The 25,747-nt window shown below is 31.0% G+C and overlaps 2 protein-coding genes and 1 long non-coding RNA gene across 8 annotated transcripts; 1 reads left to right on the forward strand and 2 right to left on the reverse strand.

Moving 5' to 3' along the window:
• Positions 1 to 923: 923 nt before the first annotated feature.
• Positions 924 to 9,368, reverse strand: LOC127261055 (NAD-dependent malic enzyme 62 kDa isoform, mitochondrial). The gene is made up of 19 exons (XM_051289210.1): positions 9,124 to 9,368; positions 8,389 to 8,485; positions 7,787 to 7,905; positions 7,053 to 7,220; positions 6,589 to 6,717; positions 6,195 to 6,255; positions 6,001 to 6,104; positions 5,791 to 5,874; positions 5,151 to 5,257; positions 4,236 to 4,347; positions 3,919 to 4,032; positions 3,314 to 3,379; positions 3,105 to 3,177; positions 2,934 to 3,020; positions 2,224 to 2,278; positions 2,066 to 2,137; positions 1,642 to 1,704; positions 1,443 to 1,557; positions 924 to 1,242 (listed from the first exon to the last, which is right to left on the reverse strand). The coding sequence occupies exons 1-19, from the start codon at positions 9,307 to 9,309 to the stop codon at positions 1,168 to 1,170; spliced, it is 1,887 nt and encodes a 628-aa protein (XP_051145167.1). The 5' UTR covers positions 9,310 to 9,368; the 3' UTR covers positions 924 to 1,167.
• Positions 9,369 to 12,680: 3,312 nt separating this feature from the next.
• On the forward strand, positions 12,681 to 14,500 carry LOC127260565 (uncharacterized). Its single transcript, XM_051288336.1, has one exon. It carries the CDS (start codon positions 12,925 to 12,927, stop codon positions 13,804 to 13,806), a length of 882 nt encoding a protein of 293 aa, XP_051144293.1. The 5' UTR covers positions 12,681 to 12,924; the 3' UTR covers positions 13,807 to 14,500.
• A 1,762-nt stretch (positions 14,501 to 16,262) lies between these two features.
• Positions 16,263 to 25,568, reverse strand: LOC127261300 (uncharacterized). 6 transcript variants are annotated; one of them, XR_007840883.1, is made up of 4 exons: positions 25,451 to 25,568; positions 23,252 to 23,617; positions 22,823 to 22,902; positions 16,263 to 17,329 (listed from the first exon to the last, which is right to left on the reverse strand). It is a non-coding gene; the product is annotated as an uncharacterized LOC127261300 (long non-coding RNA). The 6 variants fall into 6 exon arrangements; XR_007840884.1 differs by lacking the exon at positions 16,263 to 17,329 and having other exon boundaries at positions 21,009 to 22,902; positions 23,311 to 23,617; XR_007840882.1 differs by lacking the exon at positions 16,263 to 17,329 and having other exon boundaries at positions 21,009 to 22,902; positions 23,252 to 23,690.
• Between the last annotated feature and the right edge of the window lie 179 nt (positions 25,569 to 25,747).

Genomic DNA, 25,747 nt, shown 5'->3' on the forward strand with positions numbered 1-25,747 from the left:
GCTGTTCCGTACATTCTTTGTTTTTCAAAATTTGAAAACACAGAATGTCAAATATTTGGAGCCGGTTTTTGTTGCTGCAGAAAGTAGTAGGTTTAATTCTCATCACTTATCCCAACCTAAAAGCTTCAATTAGCAAGATTGTGGTGCTGCTTTTGTCGTGATTTTTTAAATAATACTGTTGTTTGAATATACTAATTAAGACTGAAAGATAAATGAAATCATTGATAAGACAAGAATAAAAGCTCAAGAAAAATATAAAGGTGGTCGTTGCAAATAGATTTTACGGTTGGATTTGATCTCTAGCTATTCATAAATTTATTTCTTTTTGAATATATCAAATCAGCAGATCCGACCTCTTATTCAAACGCCAAAAATCACAGTGATGTCATTCATATTGAAAAAGATCTGGGGTATAGTTCCCCCTCAATAGTTCACAGAAATGGCCATATGTGATTCGGTGGTATGAGATGATGTCATGACCATAAGATCATGAATTTAGATCACCAACACTTTTAGATTCACATGCTACACATAATTTGTCTAATATGACTTATTTTATCGAACTTAGTTTACAGAATATTAGATTCGGTTGAAAATTTACTCAGAACGCACTCAAAAAGCATAGTGATTCCAGATTCTCATGTTTCCCAAAAAAAAAAAAAAAAAAGTTCAGCTTGAACTACACAGCACATATCATATTAACATTTCAAGGGTAAATGACATGGGTGTATGATGAAGAAGAGTGGTGATAATCTTTAAAGCATTGTCAATTTTCTAATTGATCGTCTGGATCTCGGCCAGAGAGATTGGTAAAATCATGGAATGACATTACCATCCATAAACTGAGTTGGTTTTAGCATGCTTAATAATAAAACTGAAACTGAAAATTAAGTGTTTTGTGTTGGATCAAAGACAGCAGAGAATGAAATCTAATTTTAATCCTTACACAAATGCAGGAAATGCCATTTCAGAATACTGAAGGAATTCTCTCCTTCATCAGATTGTTCACAGAAAGCAGTGTGGTGTGGTGTATGAAGATCAATAAATACTAAAATACACAAAAGATACAAAAAACATAAATTTCTTAATTGAATCGTGAGACTAGTATTCATAAATGAAGCATATATGTGTGTGTGTGTGTGTGTGGATGGGGGTCAGAGTCAGACCTTAATCCTGCTTGTACACCAATGTTGGGTATCCAGGACTCCACATATTGTTTTGCACATAACACCTTATTTCATCCTGCAAAAACATACTCTACTAATTAATACAAATGGACACTTAATGTATTGCATAATACCCCATAAAAATAGGGAAAATAATCAGATCCTAAAATATTTAACTAAATCTATATCTATATCTATATGTGGTTATTCAATTTTTGTTTAACTACATACCATTTCACAGTTGAATAAACAAATGTTGGTGCTATTTTATATTACCTGACTAAGTTTCTGCAATACCCGGGCATCCATCTCGCGGTATCCTTCCACCAGATCCTCCTCTATGGCTTCCATAATGACTGCTGTTGCTATTTCCTTTGTTATATCACGAATTCTGTGCACATGTTTCGTGACATTTAGGAAAAACAATCACCATGAGAGAGTATATGAAATCTTCGGGGTAGAGATCTTCAAATACCTGGATATTGATGGGTAAATGATCCCTTGGAGTACCTCTTCCTCCGTCATATATCCAGCCAGGCTGTAGTTACAGAAAATAGCAATGGCAAGCCAAATTTAAAATTAGATTTTATACAAAAATGCTACACAAAATGCTCATATTGAGATGCAGTTCACATAGCACTGGATCCCCTAAGAAGAAAATGAAAAGATATTTTAAATTGTCGGTGTTATTGAAAAAAATAAATAAATAAGCCGAGGAAACTTCACGGAAGTCAATATTGCACATAGATCAGATCAGAAGTCAGGAGATTATAACACGGATTATTTGGTTTATATATTCAACTTTTCTCTCTGACAACAAAAGCTTCGTCATAATTGCAACTGGAAATTCAACTGCAGGTACAACATTGAGTTATTCAAATTTTAAGATCATGAAATACCATTCCGCGGCGGCCTGTAGCATTCCATCTGAAACTATCTTAGATCCAGACAAAAGTGTACCAAGTCCAATGCTGCAATAACAGGCCAAGTTCATTAAAAGTTAAAAGTGCTACACTGATTATATATCTATTATGGTTTAGAATAGTAATTATCAGACCCGGGGAAAAGGAACATGTTATTTGCTTGGTTGCAGTGACCAACATGACCATTTCCTGCACAATTTAATTTGTAGTCAGAAAACAAAACATTTTCCAAGATAATATGTTGAACAAAGTACATGCTCTCTTTCAAATCCATGCAAGATGGAAACATTTGAATATCTACTTATTATATCTCTTACAACTCTCATTTTAGCTGCATTCCTAATACAAAAATGTCTTGAGCACATACATCCCTTAGACCATGCTATCAGCAATGTCAAAGGAGCATCTGAATCAAGGTGCAGTGAAAGATAAATTCCATACAACCCCTAAACTACAGAACATGATACACAGACCGCGGGTATATCACCTTACATACAGCCAATGTTTTAAGACTAATAACTGGATGAGAAATAAAAAAGTTCACTTTATAGCCAAGAAACATGAATTCAAGGAAACATTTAGAAGAGATGATAAATCAAGACTTAGGATACAAATCACCTGGAGAATTCGAAACATCAACTCCTTAAACCGAGCAAGGTTTGACGAGAACTGAATTACTTTCACAAAGAGGCTATATATGGTTTATTTGTTCTCACTAAATGTGTTCATATTAAAACTTCCGTTGCATCAAATCTATATGTGGCTTCTAACCAACTTTCAGAGAGGGAAATTACCAGAAAACAAAACAATGATAAGAAGCACTTCGGGAAGTTACAAAACATACCGAGTTTGACGTCTTTAAAAGGGCTTCCACTAGCAAATATGATGTTATCGCCAACAATGGAAAATGCATCTTCCGGGGTGCATTCAGCTAATAAAGTTCAGGTAGTATTCATAAAACAACTGGAGAAAAACATATGTAGGAAGATATATTTAACCAAGGTAAACATTCTACCATTTCTTGTTGGGTTAGACATTGGGAAAATTGCTGGTCTGGTTGAAGTTGTTTCTTTAAGAGCTTCTAGCACCTGAAAATTGAAATCAAATTTGCTGTATGCAACTTATATTAACTAATCACAAATGTAAATACGATGAAGTATGATATAGTTGAATTAGGCAAAAAATTGCATACAAGATAAAAACAGAACAAGACAAATTGCATACCTCTTTAGAAAATAGACCTCCTACAGCTGACAGCCCAAGAAGCACATCTGGTTTAACTTTGTGTACCTGATTGGATACAAAATCATATGAAGTCCATGCATACAGATAGCTATCAACATGTGTATGTATATCCATTAGTTTTTGTGGTTGGGGGCCAGTGGGTTGTCCTAAAGTATTCTATTCTCTAAATCAAGCACACGCATGACTGAGGATATAAAAAATGTCGAATTAGTTTTAAGAGAATCCTTGATCATCGTTATAGTTAGAAAATGTCCAGGCTGTAAGCATTAGATAAAGAACTAGGAGTAACAGTGGATCAACCAAAGTATCAATTCCATCATCTCATTTCTAGTGTACCTGCATGCTGAAGATGGTACATTTTCAGTTGTTTAGGCTTATCCCTGAAGCAATCAATGCATTTCAGAAAAGATGTACTAAGATTTTCAATCTATATGTTGGATCTGGTAAGCTAAAAGGAAGCTACCAAAGACTATCGTGTTAACCTGAAATGGATTTACATTTCTGAGATAGCACCAAAGGCCCCTTTTGTCATTTGATGATTAAGAAACCCAAGATTTAAAGACACCAAAGTTTAATTCACTGACCACTTCAGCAAGATTTGCCCCTTCTGCCAACCCTTGACGTTCAATTTCTTTAACTTTCCTTGCAAATGGGCGAGCATCTGGATCAATGTTTTCACGTGCCTCTGTAACAAGTCCCTGGAACACACAAGGTCTCAACTTCAGGACTTCCAACAGTTAAATAATTTATAAATGGATGAGGATGCAAATAACAAAATTGTGCTAGATGCCCCAGCTTAAACAGCAATTTGGAATGTTTATATTTTACAATCTCACACATCATCTAAATTAGAGACCAATTTAAAAGGAGAATTGAAAAAATATATTTTTGGACTACTTACATTAGCATCAACAACCCAAAATTGACTTCTAGCGCTTTCAAAAGCAATTTCAGTGTCTCCTAGCATCCTTGCCATTGTCTTCCTTGCAGCATTGAGAACACCTATTCCAGCACTGCAACAATAGTTTTGGTAGAGGTTGCATTGTCTTCATTAAACTATACCATATACCAATGCTACAACAATAGATAAAGGAAACATACCAAATAACAATACCAAATCAGTAAATATCTTCTTATACTAAAAAAAAAGTAAAAATAAATAAAAATTTCAACTGCTGGAAAACATAAACCTGGACTAAATTTTCTAAAGCAATGTAGTTTCAACTTGGATAAGCCATATGACACTACTTGATTTAGTGTTCAATTTTGATAAAGCAAAGTACTGTTTTAATGGAAAAGCTAAGCCCAATGAAAATGTAGTCAAACATCCAAATAAACACGATACAGATGCAGTTGGACATGCAAAAAAGGAATAAGATACTAATTAGAATTACATTTATTGAGTCTTGACTATAACAACTAAAACCTAAAGAACATTGTGAATAATACTGGCGTTTAGTTTGGAGTAAAATACAGGATAGTATTACAGCACTCAAATCCTAAAAGGACAGGAACAAAATTCTAATAATACCAAAACACTAAACAGCAGCTGAGGGTGTGTTTGTTTGGGGCTAGGGATTTGAATAGTAAAACTTTCTGAATTGAAATAGTGATATGATGTGATATAAATAAGTGTTGATGGGATGTTTTGAATGTAAAATTGATTTTTAATATAATATAGAAAGTGAAAAATAGATGTTCGATTTGATGTTTTGGGGGAGGGGGGGAGAGGGAATTTGATGAATAGTAGAAATTTAGTAAAAAATGATAAAAGAACACACCCTAAAAATGATAGACTGAACATTCAAACAAATACCTCCCAGCACCAGCAACAACAATCTTCATTTTTGGAAAATCAATCATTGGTCTTCCTTGAGCTCTCACAGCTCCTAATAGACCAGCAAGTGCAACCCCTGCCGTTCCCTAGCAATATGGAGCACGGAACCTCATAAATATAAAATATTTAATAGTGAAGACTAGGGAACCTCTAGACAGATAAACCATGCAGTTAATCTAATTTTCACCTTAAAGAATGCTAATAACCAGGCATGCTATTACTGAGTAAATGAATTGTAGCAGCTGCAAATTCCTCATATCCTTTTTCTTAGGATCTTCTAAGATCATAAAGTAAAGCATGGAGCTTCATTCTCTTTCATTAGGAACTTTTCATTCCCAGATATGTTCAGCAGAGACAATGGGTAAAATAAATAAATATATATATATAAAGATAATGTTTTCTTTTATGTATGTACTCTGAAAATAATAATTTAAAATAGCAAGTAAAATACATGCTCAAATGACGGAGTTGAATACCATTATTTATCACCGCACCATCAATTATTTATCACCACTCCATAATCTACTTATATCATAGAAAGCCTCACCATCAATTATTTATCACCACTCCATAATCTACTTATATCATAGAAAGCGTCAGCTGCAGGTGAAATAAATACCTGAACATCATCATTGAACATTCTGTATTCTTTCCTATATCGCTGCAACAAGTTCAAGGCCCACTTACTCTGAAAATCTTCAAACTGTATGGACTCAATGTGCATCAGTAACTCAGAGAAAATGAACTTAATGAATTATATAGATTGATCAGTGAGTCACCCTCCAGTCAGTTATAGCTTTATAATTAACAAACTAGTCAAAAATAGCACCTGAACAATCACATGGGGCCAACGAGTAAAGACAGCTTCCATGAATTCATCAATAACCGAAACATACTCATCCCCATCAAGCCGATGCTCTTGCAACCCCAAGTCTGCAAAATAGCATCAATGTCATACTTGTGAACCCTAAAAACCCCATTTATAATGATTTTCTATTACAAAATGGTATGCATGACACTCACACATGGGGTCCTTCAAAAGCTCCTCATTGTTGGTTCCGACATCAATCATAACAGGTAGAACCTATGGTAATAAACAAAAAGGAAACTTGAATAAGAACGAAATGCAGAATAAAACCCACAAAACAAAAAGAGAGAGATCTACAACAACTGATGAGTATGCCCATCCTGTTCAGTGATCTAGGTTTGCACACCCTGCTAGTTGCTCAAATTTTAGCTGCTAAAAGAGCAGACGGGTTATATATTTCTGATAAATTAATTCATGGTTTCCCAACTGTTTCTTTACCAAAGAGTTTGTTCACTAGAATTTGGGGGCAAAACAGCACAATGGCATTCAATTCTATGGTATGAAAAAAGATGATCCTGCAATTTGAGGTACAAGAGAATGAGACAGTACTCTCTGTGGATTTAATCCTGCAGCGGCAACATAAAGATCTAATTTTCCAATTGCAATTCCAATTCCCTGAACCCCAAGATCTCCAAGACCAAGAATCCTGCTTCCGTCCGTAACAACAATCATATCAACCTATATACAAGTAACCAAATATATTAGTATTTCATAGACCTAATTCTAACTAATCAGTTGTGTGTGTCAAAAAATAAAAAGTAGTACAAAAGCAGGCAGCTTTTATTAAAGGTTGCTGAATGCTGAGTGCATAACCACAACAATCAGCATAAAAAAGAACATAACATTAACTAGCAACACACACATTGAATGCTGAAACAAAGAAATTGCTTAACTAAAAACACATCAGATACTTTAAATCTCTGGAAACTGGGGAAAATGCAGCAAAAAAATTAATGCAAGGATGACTTAAGGTCATAAATACCAGAGAGCAACAAACATCCCAATTAACAAACCTGATCAGATGGCCAGTTGTAAACCATTGACATCATTTCTCCACGATCTGCTGCACTAAAATACATCCCCCGAGGTCGTCTGAATAAACCGCTATACTTCTGGCATACAAGACCAACAGTAGGTGTATATACTATAGGTGCATACTCCTCAATATTGTCAATAAGAACCTGTCAATATCATGCATTAAAAAAAGATAAAAATGTGAAAATGAAAGTAATTCTTTATAAAAAAAATCTAGATTGGGCTACACTTGATGTCCAAATAATCTGAGAGCTCAACCAATAAGATGATGTCACAAAACAAATAATGGCTATCCTCAAAGACAGTAATAGGTGACCTGTCCAACTTTTTCCTTCAGGAAAGAAAGATAAGAACGATTTTAAGGAAGCCATTGTACAATATGACTGGTTAACTTATAAGCTTAGTTGCCAATGATGCAAGGCACACAGGCCTTCTTACAGCATGGTCCATGGACAGCGTGCATCATATTGAAAATCAATGCAGAATTTTGAGATGTTTATGATAAATTACACTGCTAACTCATTAAAAAATAAAGAATAATTTTATATGATAAATCACCTTTTTTAACTTATATTTATATAAGATATGGCAATAGGAGCTAGCCAAAGTAAAATTATAATAAAATGGCACCACACGGAACCAGCCTAGTATGGATAGCAACATGAATAAATATGTATCCATAAGAGGACAAAAGATATGTTTTCTCACTGACCTTATAATACATCGTCTCATTTCTATCATGCAAGCGGTTAAGAATGCGCCATTTAGCCAAATTGTATGGATCAGATGGTCCATCTCTAGCACTTAGTTCAAGCCTCTTCAAATCAGACACTGGTTTGGAGAAACACAGTACCAAAATATTACCAAAAACAGTGATCACTCAGTTTCTCTTATTATTTAAATTGAACTCATAAGATATGGTTCACTTGAGATCATTCAAACCATATTCAATGACATTCTTTTTTGGAAGGAAAAAACAATAGTATATATATATATTATAGATTAGGAGATGAGTTAAGTTACAATATGAAGATAAAAACATAGGCGGAGAATTAAATATTAAGTGACTTGATCCAACTTGGTCCTATCAATTTTCTTTCAATTTGGCAAGCAAGCCAACATTGTAAGATCAAGAATAAGAAAATAACAGCAAACAACTGATAACAAGAATACGCCAGATATTAGACATGGATTAATTAATAATGGCCTATTTTCCACATAGAAGTCACTTCAATCAAAATTTACGGGCAATAGGTTACATTGAAAGTTGAGGCGCAATACGTATAACAAAGACATTTGGCAGACGAAGCTTACTAAATCGCATTATTTGTTGTTCAGGAGTCATGACATTTGGAGGCAGTAATCCTCGAAGGTCGAGACGATCACGTTCTGTCATAGAAAATGCAGTTCCCTGCATTCAAGGCTCAGACAAGTGTAAAACTGAACTCCTAAAATGCGGGTTTATTCTGATACACTAGAGCGGGACAGAATTAGACAGTCAAAATAATGAAACCAACAAAAAAGGAAAGCTGGGATGGACAAACACAAAACTATTAAGCATAATGAGTAGAACACAATGTACAACTATAATAAAAACAACTTAATTTGTTAAACAGAAAAACTTATAATCCAATCAATGCAACAAAATCTGCACTATAACAGCGACAATTACTATTGCAAAACCAAAGAGTAAGGATAGAATCAACACATTTACAGAAACAAGTAGTTCCATCTTGCTGTTAAATTCAAATATTAACCAGCCTGACGTATCTTCTGCGTTACATTCCACCTCAAAAGGCCATGGAGCAAACACTTATCCTATCAAATCAAATTTCCATCCAATTTCTCTACTAGCAAACCTCACATCACAAGCATCACGACAGTTAAACTTGCGCTCACAATCTATAGCAACAAAGTGAATCTCAACTTAACAACATCAAGTTCCATCCAAAAAACGGCAGCAGCCACTTCAAACTGATATTAAAAGCGACAATACACCCTAGTCTACACAAATTTACCCAAAACATCAAGTACTAATTACTCTCCCACCTTGTTGAACCACGGATCGTGGAGTATATCCAGGCTGCGCTTATGAACGATGGTCGGACGGTGCCCCTCCGTCGTGGTGAAACACCTCGAACCGTCCACATTCGCGGCAGAAACCGCCCTCCCCCGCGACTGAAACCGCTTCAGCAGCGCCGACGAGATCCTCATCTGGCGAGAGAAATTCCCCATCGTTTTACGGAGAAACTGGGGAGAAAAACAGTGATGGAGAATCGAATCTACTGAGCTCCTCTAATGGCGAGCATATTTGTATTACTCATGGAGTCAGTCACTTAACGGCGACAAACGGCTCACCTGCATCGGCATGGTTGCACTTCGTGCTTAGTTATTTGGACGTTCCGTAACGGAGGAGTGGTGCGGAATTCCACGGTCGTAGTATGAAGGCCAAGAGTCAACTCATAAGATAAAATAAAACTGCATTTTGGGTCATGGCCCAATTTCAAATAAAACTTCTTATTGGGCCAGGCCCAATTACAGAACTTTCATCTATCCGCTCTTATATATATAATGCAAAATCGTGCTACAAAATATAGCCTTATCTTTTCTTCATTCTTGTTTCAATTTCTTTAATTTTCATTTAAAACACTATGATTAGCGTGAAATTCATTTAAAACTAATTTTTAAAAGAACATATAAAAGTAAGTGTGTTCAGTTAATAATTTATTTTTTTTACAATTAGATTGTCACGGTTGTCTATAATACTATAATTTATTTTTACAAACCGTTAGTATGTAATCCCTCTGTTTTCCCTAGGTTATTTTTCAATTGCGAATTTTTAAAAAAATATAATAAACAATATAAAATATTCTTTTTGCAAAAATAAAAAAAAAAATATTTCAAATACTTATTAAAAAAATTCAAAAAATGAAATATTCAACTCAATATAATATATTTTATATTTTTAACACAATTCACTTCCGATGTATGAACAAAGCCAATTTCTTTTAAATTGAAGTGTAAAAATGTAAATATAATACTAGATAATTTTAAAATCATATGAATGAAATATAAAATACTTTCTCCGTTCCTTAATAATCTATTCATTTTTTCATTTTGGTTCGTCCCATAACAAAATATCGATTTTCTTTTTTAAGTAATTGTACTATTTACCTAACATTACAAATACCATTTCAATTTACAATATATTACACAAATATCATTATTTTTATATCATGCAATACTAATAGGATTAATTTAGTATTTTTACTTTTATTTCTACTTTATCTCAATATAATACTAATATTTCTAAAATCTCGTGTAAAAAATAAATGGGTATATAGATATGAGACGGAGAGATAAGTGGAGAGTGAAGTAATAAATAAAATAAAAAATAAAAAATTGACGTATATATTGGAGTGGCAGTCTTTGGCAAATCCCATTAATGAAAATATATTATATGGAATTAATGTCAACTGCCCCAATCAATATGTTCACCAACACTTCTTCGTCAACCAATTTTGTAGGACCCTTTCCTCCTCTTCAATTAATCCAACCTTTTCAACAAATTTAATTACTTGTATTTTTATTATTTTATAAACACTAATTAGCTTTAATATTTTGAAAAATAAATAATACTATATGTTTATTGAAAAATAACAATCATATAATATAAAAAAAAATTGGGGATAAAAAATCAGAATAAAACAATTTATTTTAAAAATAAAAATACAAAATCAAGATGAGTTTCAATTATTACATATCTCGTAGTAAAAAATTAAATAAAATAAATTATAGTGGTGAGAGGAGTAACATTGTGAAGGCAAAAGTCACTTACGAAAAATAAATCTACTTAGGGAATTGTAAAAATATTATTTTAATATTTTATGAGGGTATATAAGTAATTTCGATATGGGTGGGACATAAATTGATCCCATTGCCTCTATCAGAAGAAAAAATGCACCAAAGGCTAACGGGTATGTTCTTCTGTAATATTTAAAAATAAAAAATAAAAAATAATAATAATATTTAAATGATATCTTAATTCATTAAAAAAAAAAAAAAAAACACACACACCTTTAGTATAATACCCACGGTACATACTAATCATTCCCTCCATCTAATAAATAAATATCTATTTATTTTTATTTTTTTATAGAGTTCAAGATATATTAGTATTATATTAATATATAGCGAAAATAAAATATAAATAACTAAAATAATTTTATTAGTATTGTATAATATATTGTAATATTAAGTAGATTATGATTATTAAAAATGAGACGAAATAAAATGAAAAAGTTGATAATTTGTCCTTGGACGAAATGATTACTATTAAATAATCATTTTCTTACACCATTATATCTTTTAACCTATCCTTTATTTTTCTTATTATATCTATTTTGGATCATTTTCATAACTAAATATAGATGTTTGTGATTAAAATTACAAAAAATATTTAGAGTATGTACTTTTGCAGTTTTATGTCAATTTTTTAATATACAGTATGTTTTTTTCACAAAGCAAAAATAATAATAAAAAAAATTAAAAAATAAAATCAAACTCCAAAAGAATATACTCTTATAGGATTTTAATTGAATCACATTTACTTTTAGTCAATATAACAAAATAAGTCCGTCTAAGGGATAGTCTGGTGGTGTAGTGGTTAAATTTGTGACCAAATTTTTCCGTTTGGCCTGATTTGCAGGGTATTAGGTTCGGCCGGAGGTTTACCCAGCGAGCACTTTCGAATAGCAGCTGCGGGTTCCCACGTCATCCAAAAAAATATATATATATATATAACAAAATAATAATTTATACTACCAAGTATTCTTTCCAACATATGTATTTCATGTTTTAATTCAACCAACCACACAATAAGTTCTTTTGTGATTTCAAATAAAAATTAATATTATTTATTCTATATATTTTTAAAAAAATACCCTTTTTTTTATTTATTTCATAAAATACTACGTTTAAATAATATTTAAATTGCAGCCATATTTTAAATTAATATTTAATATGTTTTATTTGTATGTAGATTTCTAATTTAAAATTTATTTTTGGTATTATATTAAAAATAAATTTATAGTTAAAATATCATTAATATTTATTATATCACATCAAATTATTATTATTATTATTAAAAATATTGAACTCACTTCTTAAACCCGTACAACCACACTCAAAGTTGCGGGGAGGACGTGTGACGTCTAAATTTCAGTTTATTTATTTGTTAGTATTTTTTATTTATTACTCTATGTAAAAATATATGTATATATAATTCAATTTTACTAAATATATTAAAAATCAATTTAGGTAAAAATAGAAATAAAACCACCAATTATCACAAGAAAAATAAAATATATACAAGTAACAAACTCTTATTTATATTTTTTACTATATTTGTTCGAATGATTAATGAATAAATATAGTAAATTATTTCATATTATAACATATTTTTTAAATAAAAAATTTAATTTTTTATCGGAAAATTCTATTTATTCCCATTAGAATCTAGTTCAAAATAAAAAACATATATATACATAAATTTATAAATTACATTTCATATCGCTGTTATAAAAATAAAATAAAAAAATGATTGCCGGAGTCAGCGGGCTGCGTTTCTCCACTTAACTCCAACTCTCACCAAGCTTCCATCTCTCTCTCTCTCTCTCTCTCTCTTAAATGCTCTCCCTCTCTCACACAAACACACGCTTCTTCTTCTCTACAAACAAAACCCTAATTTTCTACAAACAATCGATCAGATCAATCCACAGAGCATTTCAGTTTCAATTTCAATTTCAATTTCAATTTCAATCCCAATTTTGATCGGAATTCAATTCGCTAATGACGTGCAAGAAACACCGCGCCGATCTCAGCAGCACCGTCGGCGTCTGCGCCTCCTGCCTCCGTGACCGTCTCCTCGCCGTCGTCGCCGCCCAGTCCACATCCAGGCACGGCTGCCGGAGAATCGACACCGCGGCGGCGCCGCCCTTCCCGCGCTCTGTATCGCCCTATATTTCCAGGAGGAAATCAGACACCGCAGGCGACACGTGGCAGATCGGCGGTCTGGGCCGCCGGTTCTACAGCACGCCCCAGGTAGGCCCAACCGGTTCGGTCTACCGGGTCGAAGTTAAGGAGAGGAGAACCGGCGCCGGCGGCGGGAGGCTGTCGTCGCTGTTCGGGAGGCTGTTCAGATCGAAATCGGGAAAGTTCGATTTCGATTCCGGCCCGATCTCGGAGGATCCTTGCTCCGATTCGCCGCCGTCGTGGTTCTCGAGCTTAATTCCCCGGCGACGGAAGAAGGCTGCCGCCGCGGAGGCGGCGGCGCTATCGTTGGAGGCGCGGCGGAGGAGGCGGCGCCGGAATCGCGACCGGGGAATGTCGCCGGCGAGATTCTCCGAGGAGGACGACGCGCATTGCTACGGCGGCTCGAGCGGGTACTCTTCGGAGTCTTCGCAGGGTGGGTGGAAGCAGACTCCGCGGAGGACGCCGGCGGCACTCCGCCGCGGCGGCGCCGGAGGTAGGTCGACGGCGAGCGCCAATTACGCTTCGAACTTGACATTCTGTCTGAGCCCTCTGGTCAGGGCTAGTCCCAATCAACGTCAGAAAGGAATTCCGCCGGATACGGCGGCGCCGGTGGAATCTAGGGCGTCGCCGGCGGCGGCGGCTTTTTTTTGCAAGAACCGTTCCCGGAAACTCGCCGATCTCGGAAGGTACAGCTATTGATAGATTGACTTTTGACCACGTCAATTTTTACCTGTGAATTTACCGTTTACCCCCACCCCCTCATTGTTACTATCATTGTAGATGCACTTCCACCCATTTTTCAAATAGTAATAATAATAATAAGGAAAAAATATATATTATATTATTTTTTATATATTGGGGATATTTAGCTGTAACACAATAGTAGTTGAGGTTTTATAAATGCCCTTTATTTTCATTCCTCTCTTTCCATTATTATTATTATTATTATTTTTCTTCATTAATTAATTAATGGTCCAACAATATTTTTGATGTATGGGACCTTTTGGTAGCTTAAGGTGTTGGCCTCAAATTTCATTTAATTTAATGTCTTTGTAATCTACATGTTATGTTAAGAGATTAAGCCCATAATCAACCCTTTATAAGATATTTAATTCTTTAATTTATATATATATATGATTATTTTGTATTTATATTATAAAATATATATGTATATATGTACATATATGTGTGTGATTGATTGTTGGAATTTTGAGTGTGCTGCCAAAACAATATGAAAAGGCAGTGTTGCTTTAAAGGGTACTTTTGTAATTTCATGTGTGTAAGTGAAAAGAAATCTGATAGTTTAGTTGGAGCTGTCTTTTGCCTTTTTGTGCTTTGTATCCTTTTGCCCAAATACAACACTCACTATGCATCATGCAATTTTTTAGACTAATTTATTGAGTTAGATTTTTTTTTTACTTACACAGTAATTTTGAGGTAATTTTTGATACGATAAAATTATATGCTTTTATAGTATTTTCTTCGTTTCCATAGAATGTTCAAGTTAATTTAGATACAAAAATTTTAAAAAAATTATAATTAATAATAATTAAAAAGTGTATTAATACATATAGTTATGATATAATATAAATAATTATAAATTAATATTAAAAAATATAAATAATAAAATTTAAAATATAATAAAATATATATATTTTTTCAATAAATAAATATATAGAACATTCGGAAATAGAAATATTGAGCAAGGGAGTAAATTGTTTAACAAAATATTAAAATCAAACTTACAAAAATATAGCTTAAATTCACAACGGTATCCACCAAGATAATTGTGCATGTTACCGAATTTACTAAAATTAAATTGATAAAAATAAATTAGTAAAATTGAATACATGGGGTAATAAAAAAATTACTGTACAATAATATTAGTCTCTCTCTGTCTCATAACAGAGTATCAATTTTTTCATTTGAATCCGTCTCATAATAAAGTATTAATTTTTTTTAATAACTTCACTATCTACCTAACGTTACAAATACCCTTACAACTTACAATATATTACACAAATGTCATTACTTTTATATCATACATATTAATAAGGTTATTTCAGTTATTTCTACTTTATTCCTATTATATCTCAATATAATACTAATATTTTTAAAACTATGTGAAAAACCAAATGGATATTTAGTTATGGGACTGAGAGAATATTATTATTATTATTTTTAAAATTATCATTTTTTCTTGCAAAATATTAGAACTAGCAATTATTGGTTGTATTTGATTATGGATTTTTGATTTTTCATCATATTACTTATTACTATTCATTTTTTTTTTTTGTTATTATTATAGAACATTATATTAAATTTTTTTTTTTTTATCTCTAATATTAAATTTATATTAAACATTATTTTATTTTTATATTATATTAAATAATTATTTAATTTGAATTTTGACTATTTTCAATTCCGAAATCAAACTCATCAATTGATCAAAACACGAAGAGGGTATGTTTGTTTAGTAAAATTGTTTGAAAAATATTTTTTTTATATTACATATAAGAGAAATTGTATAAATAATATAAAAATAATAAGCGTGTATAATATATTAATTTTTTAAAAAAATACATTTTTGGAAAATTGTGGAAGAACAAACCGGTCGACTTTTTTCACATTGTTGGATCCTCTCGTTTGATTGTACGTGGGGTCTCTGCACGGTTTAAAATATATTATTATTTTAAAATCTTAAATTATACTCTTATATATTTTATATAAAATATTATATTTTAGTGAACATACAGAATATTTTTATTTAAAACTTGAATTCAATATTTTATTAAAATTGCTCGCTTTGTCCACGTAAATTATGTTACCATTTTTTTTAATTTAAATTTATATATAATTTATTTATAATAAATAATTTTATACGCTCACAGTTTTATTACTATTATTTTTTAACAAATAATAATTCATGTACCACTATTTTTTTAAATTTAATTCACCATTTTTTATTAACCATTTAATAATTTTTTAAAAATATTACCTTTTTTTATCTACTTTATTTTAATATTAAAAATAATATTATTTTTAGTCTTGCCCAAACAAATCAACATAATTTGACATGGGACAATATATTTTTGTTGATGTATTTTTTCAACAATAAAAAGTAAAATACGAAAATAGGAAATTATCTTCGAATTTATATAATTCGTGTCTGAGATTAGAAATCTAAACACTGTAGGATACAAGAAAATAAAACTACAGACTGGAAAATAAAGTGGTGATCCCAAAGGCAATTCTTTTAAATTTGACGTCGTTTGAAGATGATTTTTCAGAACAGATCCGAATCCTTAAATATTCCTTCAAGAAAAAGTTTCAGAACCGTCGCCGGGTTGGTTACAGCAATCGCCCGCCAATTCTTCCTTTATTGACACGTGTCTTTAACCGTCTCGCCAAACGCTTTCACCAGTTCCAAAACTCAACTAGCTCGACCGACCATTCCAGAGACTAACTGGTCGCTAGACCAAACAACTTATTGGTCGCCCCATCAAGCCACCAACATCTGATCTCTCCAGACAATTCAATGGCCGTCCCAAACGAGCGACTGAACTACTGTTCACTTAATTGGGCGACAAATTAACAAACCTAATCTTTCCCGACTTCCTCTTTCGACCGACCTCCGTGTCAGCCGTCTTTCTTTGTCGGACTTCTTCTTTCGATCGACCTCTGTATCAACCGTCCTTCTTCGTCCGACTTACTCTTTCGACCGACCTCCGTATCAACCGTCCTTCTTCGCCCGACTTCCTATTTCGACCGACCTCCGTATCAACCGTCCTTCTTCCCCCGACTTCATCCTGCCCGATCTATATGCCATCCGACCTGGATGCATTTCCTTCATCCGTCCGATCTCAGTTGGTCCAACCGCGAGACAACCGACTACGAACTATCCGACAGCGAACCATCCAATAGGCTCTGTTTGCCTTATCTCCTTAGATGAACAACTGGTTCAACAGACTATCCTCTTGACAGACCTCCGCGTCTGCCGATACTTCTTCTTTGTCCGAACTTCATCTTGACAGACCTCCGCGTCTATTTCTGCTTTGCCCGACCTTATCACGTCCGATCTCCGTGCCCGACGTTATCCTGTCCGACCGCAGACCTTCCGATCTGCTTATCCGACTGCGGACCAACCGACCGCGGACAAACCGACCTGAGTGCATATTTTCTACTTTTCCGCCGACTTAATGTCCTAACTTCCTTTAAGATTCTGTTACCATTATTATTATTATTATTATTATTATTATTATTATTGTGCGTAACAATTTTATAAAAAAAATTTATAATAATAATAATAATAATAATAATAATAATAATAATAAAACATTACAAATATTTTGGTTAGGTTCGTGGAATTAGGCATGAAATTGTGATGAGTTTCCAACAAAGTGTGCAAGATTCCCACTAACTATTGTTGCAACAAAATTCAAAATTAGAATTTAATGATTAGAATATATGCCATATCAGATGTTTTCAATCATATAAAAGTGAATGCGATTTTATGAATTATGTTTATTTAATATAACATATATTATATTATCCACAAATTAATATCCTACTTTTTTATTTGGAATGTTCAACAACTATTGTCTTATTTTTTTTTAAACATAAATTTTATATTTTTACTTTTCATTCATTTATTATTTTTAATCTTTATAATATATTTAAAGACAAATTTGTTCATTCATAATAACAAAAAAAATCATCTGAAAAACTGTGTAAATATATTTTAAAATAATAGAAAATGGACGGAGAAAGTATTATAATTTAATATATATTGAATATTGAGTAGTAAATAGCAAAGGTACGTAACGTTGAGTCTGAATCTGACTCAACAATGGCGGTGCTGCTACTGCTGGGTGGGGGGCGTGGGCCCACCTATCATTTATATTCCATATACATTGTAAAAAAATAAATAAATAAAAACAATGTTCTTGGTGTGTTTTACAATAAATTTTACTACTAATTTTTTTGTTTTTTAAAAAAATATCATATTAAATAATTTTTTTTATATTATATTATAAATTTATTTTAAATTCAAAATATCATATTAGTCTCTATTTATTATTAGTAGTACATGAACTATAATTTTAATTAAATATACTTTATAAAATTTAAAACATATGCTTATAAAATAATTTTTAGTTATAAATTAAAAAAACTACAATATATATCTTAATTTGATTAGCCAATCAAAGAGGCACATTTTTGCCGAAAGGAGGGCGTAATTATTAAATCCAACTCCCTTCAAAATCAAAATCAGTTTTCAACGTTCAACAGTGGACACATTCAATTCTGTTCATTTTTATTTTTATTTTTATTTTTTTTAATAATATTTATTTTGTTATTCAATACAAGTGATGACGACTGATGATGTTGATTTCCTATGGTCGTGGCTGTGTTATATTCACTTTCTTAAATATTGTTTATTTTATTTTCTTAAACTAGTAAACCATAAATTTTAATAACTATTTCACCTTAAAAATATGTAAATATATATTCTAAACCCTAAATATACAATTTATTTGCTTGAACTTTTATTTTGTTATTTGTTAAGTTGGCTTCATACTATTTAGAACAATAGGCATAAATTATAAAATAATAATCGAATTCTAATTCGATGCGCCTAATAATTGAGAATCTTACCTAATAATATCACTTAATGACATTTATTAGCAATTAAAAAAAAATATATTTTTTTTTTAAAATTTGAGAATATATTTTAGTATTAAAAAAATATTATGGTATTTATTCCCATACTATTATTATATATATATATATTTTATTTCTTCTTTAAAAAATGAACAATAGTGAAAGGGAAATCAAATGATTGAGGGAAAATTCATATTATTATTATTATTATTATTATTATTATTATTATTATTATTGCAGTGTAATTAAATGAAGGAGCAAAAAACAGATAGGTAAAACCAAAATAAAATTTGGACAGTACTTTGGAAAAGAAAAAGAAGGGATATAAATTATTTGTTCTTCAGTTGATTAGATATTTTGGATTGAAGTAAAAAAGATCATCCCTAACAACTCTCAACCCTTTCATATATATATATAAATGATTGCTATATATATAGTTATATATATATATATACATATACATACTCTACTTCTCACTGATTGATCGATGATATATGTAAAGTTCAATGAATTTTGTAGTTTGTTTACTTGTGTTTGTTTATATGTGTTTCAATTTTATTTAATTATTTATATATATATACTCTAAGGGAATATTCGACCATTAGCTGATAGCTGATTTGATTAGTGGTTATCTGATTCAATTAAATCAATAATTTAGTATTAATTATTTATAAATAAAATGGTAACTAATAATTTTTTATTTTTAAAATATTTTGTTATTGTACAGATTTTTATCATTATTAGATGTTGAGAATTAGAAAAATATTACTAAAATATTTACTTTTGTTATTTTTCAAATAATTTTTGAAAAATTAATATTACTTTAAGATTTATTTTATACAAATTATTGCCTTCAATAAATATCTTTATTTAGAGAAATAATAAAAGCTCGCAATCAATCATTCTTACTACAATTCAAGGCATTAAGGTAATATTATGCTTTATTCACCTATCATTATTTTATTTTATTTTATTTTTTACTATTCAAACCCCTTTGATATTCTATATAAAATATAAAATATTATATTTAAACAAAATTAATAAAATAAAATAATCAACTAATAACACTGTTTTTGAAAATACATCTATACACACATCAAGATATTTCTTGTAGCAACCTCGTTCCAATTCATTGGGAGTTAATCATTATTATTGATAATTTGAAATATTTAAGAATTCTCAGGAATGATTATACGAACACAATTTTTACTGTATTCAAAATTCTTTTACAATATTTATTAAATTTTTTAAAAATGATCACTTCAAATAATTATTTCAAATTTATGTTGTATTTATTTAGATTTAAAGTGTTTGTGCTCAAGTAACTCAATTGAAATGATTGAATAGAATAGTGTATTTTACAAAAATAAAAAAATAAAAAAATGATTATTATTGATTTTCAGATGATGTTGAAGCATTTTCAATCAAGACTATTCTGAAATTGGTAATGCTACAAATAAATAATGGGTAAATAATTCATTCTTGATTTAGACTATTTTTGTAATATAATCATTACTGCTAAATTACAAAACAAGAAAAAGCATAACATAACATAACAAAACAAATGCTATTTATAATAAATAAATAAATAAAGATATATATATATATACATACACACATCTGTACGTGTGTGTGTGTTTGTGTCACTTCATTTGTTCCTTACCGTGTGAATAATCAAATCAAAGTCAATTTATAAGGATTTTAATAAATTAAAATATGAATTCCTCTTTGTTTTAAACTACTTGCAAATATAATAAGAGGCGGAATCACACCGCGATGAGAATGAGAGCTAATTTTTTAAATTTAAAAATGATCATCATTTATTTGTTATCCAATAATTTTATCAATGAAATTATCATATTTATAAAATCCTGCAAAATATCAATCTACAGTGACAACTGCATATTATCAGATGAATTTTGTATTATATTAAATTGATAAATAGTAAAAATATTTATTAAAAAAATAGCTCTTAAAAATATCATCTCCTATGTATTTAGTTGAGAATTTTTTTAAGATTTTCTTTTTTAAAAAAAAATTATTATTTATTATTTTTTTGTTCATATCTATTTTTATAGCATCAAACAATTATTATGATATAAATTTTTTTATTATTCAAAAATTTAAATTTTTACATAAATACTCTATCAATTTTTAACAATTTTTTAATTTATTTATTAATTTTTATATTATAAATTAAAAAATTAAAAATTAAAGGCCCCTTAACCCCACGTACATCCGCCCTGAATATAATACTACATTTATTATTTCTAATTTATTATGATTATAGATCACAAGAAAACAACAAAGCCTATATCTTACATCTTTACATTATTAATCAATAGCTAGCTTATCCAAAGTAAAAAGGGTTTTCAAGTAGTTTAATAGTATTAAAAATTTGAATCTATTTACAATATTAATTAATTATAAATCAGCTCAAAACCCTAAAGGCTCTCAATTAATTATAAATATTTATGGTAACAGATCCTACTTATTTAGAAATATGTCCCACTAAGATTTTCGCCTAAAATTTTTATCATACGTTATTTATATGCTTAGATCTCATTATGTAGAATTTATTTAATCATATAAAATAAATGTAGCACGTGCATGTTTATTGCAACCATTTGTTATTATTTAATATATATGGAAAAGCTAGCCTATCTATATAATTCAACAAGAATATCATACCACTTGACATCATAATTCTTCTAATAACAATAATGAAATGGGCAGCTATTCATTCTTTCAAAATTGAAAATAAATAAATAACAAGAAGAAGCAGCCAATATACGTACAATAATTTTACATAGGTAGACTGATTTAGACACTAAGTAATATAATCTAATTTATTGTTGACCTAATCTTGATAATCCACATATTAAAAAAACTACTTTTGAGTTTGAGCTAAATTCAAGACATTAGAAACTCAAATAACATATAAATCGAGTATAAGCACATCAAAGCTCGAGTAAACACCCCATTCTTATATAATAACATGTAATTCGACCGCGCGCAATGCAACAAAATAAATAAATGAAAATTCTTGGTTATATTGTAGCATGTATAAAGTTTATTACATATATATAATTCACACTTTTCTTCTAATCAAGAAAAGGTTTTAGATTCTAGGCTAATCCGGTCAAGTAGTATTATATGCTATAGGGGTGACCAGCATATGTTTATACAGTGTTATAAGATAGCATATGTTGAATTATAATATAATATATGTTGTTCACCACTCGAGAGAATTATTACAACTTATATGCAATAGTAGGAATAATAAATTTATGAGTGAAAAATACAAATGATGAATGTAAGTAGGCAAAATGCATGAACGAGGGAGTAGTGAAATTGTTGAATAAGTGGTCCAAACCAAACAAATCCAAATGTAATTATTAGTGTAATAATAGAATGATATATAGTGCACGATCGACTTATTTTATTTAATATATAGTCTTAAAGTAGAAGTTTGTGGTTTGTCTTATTTTATGACCACTGTTAGTTAACATTCATTACCTACAAATATTCTTCACCACATGTGCACCTTCATTCATACACCATAGCTAATAAGTCACCACCAACACTTTCATTATCATATTCTTTCTAGATGGTGAGATTTATGTATGTATATGTATATATATACGCATGTATAGTTTACCTACTAGCATATATAATTGTCCTAAAGTTATATGATTGATTTCTCCTTCCTGTCTTATTCCCCATGTTGTTTCATGTTCATATGCATAAACTATGGGGAAGAAAACCACTTGTATACACACCTACATGTTCTAATTGTAACGGAATAAATTTTACTCGGTTCAAACTAACTAAACCAATATAAATTTCAGAGTTTAGTTTCAATTTTTTTTTTACTATGCAATTATTGTAATTTCCTATAAAAATACATTGTCTACAGTCTACTCTCATAAAACATAACATCCAAACTACTAGTTAAACTAAAAACAAAACGAACTCCAATTTCTAACCGTTAAAACTTTGTTATATATATAAGTGCGCTTCCAATCATAAATAAAATTTGTATATGTACCTTCAACAATGTCGTTTTCAATATTCAGCCTGTTCCATTTCTTGGATAGTCTCCTCTATCCATTTCGCAATTTCTTTCACCTGTAAACACAAAATTTAAGTAAAAAATATTGTTTAGATGAGAGAAACTTCGACCCCTTTTCTCCAATTAACAAAATCAGGCAACAAATGTTCAACAATTCTCCCTATAAAACATAGCATGTTTCCTCATGCCATCCAACAAAAAGCAAATGTATTATGGTATTTACGATTTTTCAAGAGAATGGCGCAGAGTGCAAACAACAATCTTTGCTAAGAAGGGATTTAAAATGGTAACTCGGCTAGACACAGTTATAATAACTTACAAACATTTCAATATTTTTCAAACATAGAGCAAAGTTATCTATCCATTTCATCCATGTCCTTCATCTATTCAGAGATATTTATATACCCTGCAGATTTGTATCTGAACACTAGACGAGAATGAGCAATGTTTTGCATCAAACTCACAGTCGAAGCCAAGGTGCTATTGGTGTGAGAGTGCACAGAAAAGCAATACTTGGCTGACACTCCCCCCAGCACGTGACTGCCTAAACACTCAAACAATATCATCGAATAGTCCATCGCTTCACCAACCAAGATTCAGCCGTCTTTGTAGCTGCCTTCTGTTCATGCAAGCCATTGTATCATCATCCTGTCATTTCACTTGCAAAACGATGCCAGCCAGCTCAATAATTGAGCAATATGTTGAAGCTTCTGTCGAGCCACAAACCCATCAAATCCCAGGCCAACCGGCAGCCATACATCTTTCAACTACCTTGACAAATTTCAATACTTAGCTGGGAGAAATTAGCAACATTACTTTGGCAAACTGGTCAAGTCCCACCAAGCTAATAAAATTTTTTTTAAAAAAAAAATTAGTTCTTAAATTTATAAAAAATATTAATAATTTGCATCAAGGAGGCTTTTTGCAGGCTGTAGCTATATATTAAAATTTAATGCAGCAACTTTAATTTATTTGACTGCATTCTTTGCATGAACCTCAATATAATATATGCATATGTATCCTCTATTTGGTAAAACTGAACATTGTACACAGGTTTTAGCCATAATCCTAGCACCTCACTCATGAAACATTCTTTTTATGGTCTTTAAGATCTTCAAGTTTGAAATTCCAATGGATTAATTACTCACAGAACATTTCAAATATGCCATTTTGCTGAGTAGAGGATATACAGTATGATATATAAGTGCAGTCAAAGAAATTAAATTGATCAAGGAAAAAAGGCCTGCAGTGCAATGGAGTCAACAAATTGAAGTGACTGCATTCAACTTTTTGCTGTAGGTAAAAGGCATGCTGTTAAGCCAATTTTTATTAAATAGATTGCTAGCTGTTCTCTCTATAGGATGGCCAACAAAACTTTATTATTAGATTATTGGACAGACCATGTCTAAGAAAATAACACTTGCCAAGTTTCAAAAAATATTGACACAAGAGATCATTTTGCCAATTTCAACTACTTCGCTACATATGTAACCCTGTCGGTTCACCCTCAGTACCCGTCAGATCACTTAGAATTAGGAGCAACACAGTGAACCATGAGAATTAATGAGAGAAGGTGATAATAAATTAATAATTTGGGGAGACATTTTTGAGTTATTATGGTTGAATATATATGCATAAGAATAAACAAATGGCTTTCAAAGAATATTTACAGTCTATGAAAACTACACTCTTGATTTATGTATTAAACTCTTATCCATTCTCTGTTACGAAATTAACACCCTTCATGCAACAGGTACTTAACCAGATGGATAAGTAATACTATTACTAGCACAATCAAATCTGCAGAACTTTGGTGATAAAAAATGAACACCAGTGAAACTTTCTATACTTAGCTTTGGACTTCTAATCCACCCCATGTATGTACAATAAGAATCCATTTTGATGGACATGTATATCATAACAAACCAGATAGATAAGTCTCATTAGCATATTTTAAATGGGTTTTTTAAAATACAATTTCTTTTCCACGTGGTTTTAAACAGATTATATTTCATAGGGACCAAAATATTTATGGTTGAACCAGAGAACTTCAATTAACACAAGACCAAACAAAACAATATATATATATGTATATATGCAAACTTAACGAGTTTCATCCTTTTTGTGTGACTTGGATGAGATGCAAATTAATAAGTTTAGGTTTTCTGGTGCCCACAGCAGTAAATTCGCAGAAAACATATTCATTCCTCGTCACAAAATTCCACAAGTCGCCCTATACCAGGATTAAATGCTTTTCATCCACTTTCGCTATCATCTAAATTCAAAAAATCAAATAAATAATTAAAGCAGTACACATTGCAATAGCATACATGACTTTCAGCCCCATGGCTACGTTTCAGCTATCTTACGAAAACACTAAGAGCACCGATCATAATTGAGGATTCAATATTACCATCACAATTTCAACAAACAGCATTAAAACAGCAAAGAAAATCAAGCTGACCAGTTCAAAATCAACATCGCGTCCTACTTTCATACCCAATAATGCGATTGATTATATGTATGTATATATTTAAACAGCAAAATCCAAAATACGCACTCGTGTAAAGGTGAACAAAAATCGAATAAAAATCGGAGAAATACCTGCGAATAATGGCTCAAACATCAACAAAATATTAACTATTCCACCGGAGAGGAGAATCAAGGGTTTGTTTTTAACTGCTCAATCTTCACCTATTACGAAAAACGAAAAACCAATAAATTGAATAGTCTGCGTGGGTGTTTTTTGTTTTTTGTTTTTTCTAAATAATTAGAAAATCTTCCAACCGGGCCGACCCGGCCCATGATCCCTTCATTCTGGACCCAGCCCATGAGTTTCTTGTTCTTTTTTTGGTATTTTGCTCTTCTAAATGTAATTTATAAAATTATTGTTTTAAAAAA

The sequence above is a fragment of the Andrographis paniculata genome, unplaced genomic scaffold (assembly GCF_009805555.1).
Source record: "Andrographis paniculata isolate CXL003 unplaced genomic scaffold, ASM980555v1 Contig62END, whole genome shotgun sequence".
Lineage (NCBI taxonomy): Eukaryota > Viridiplantae > Streptophyta > Magnoliopsida > Lamiales > Acanthaceae > Andrographis > Andrographis paniculata.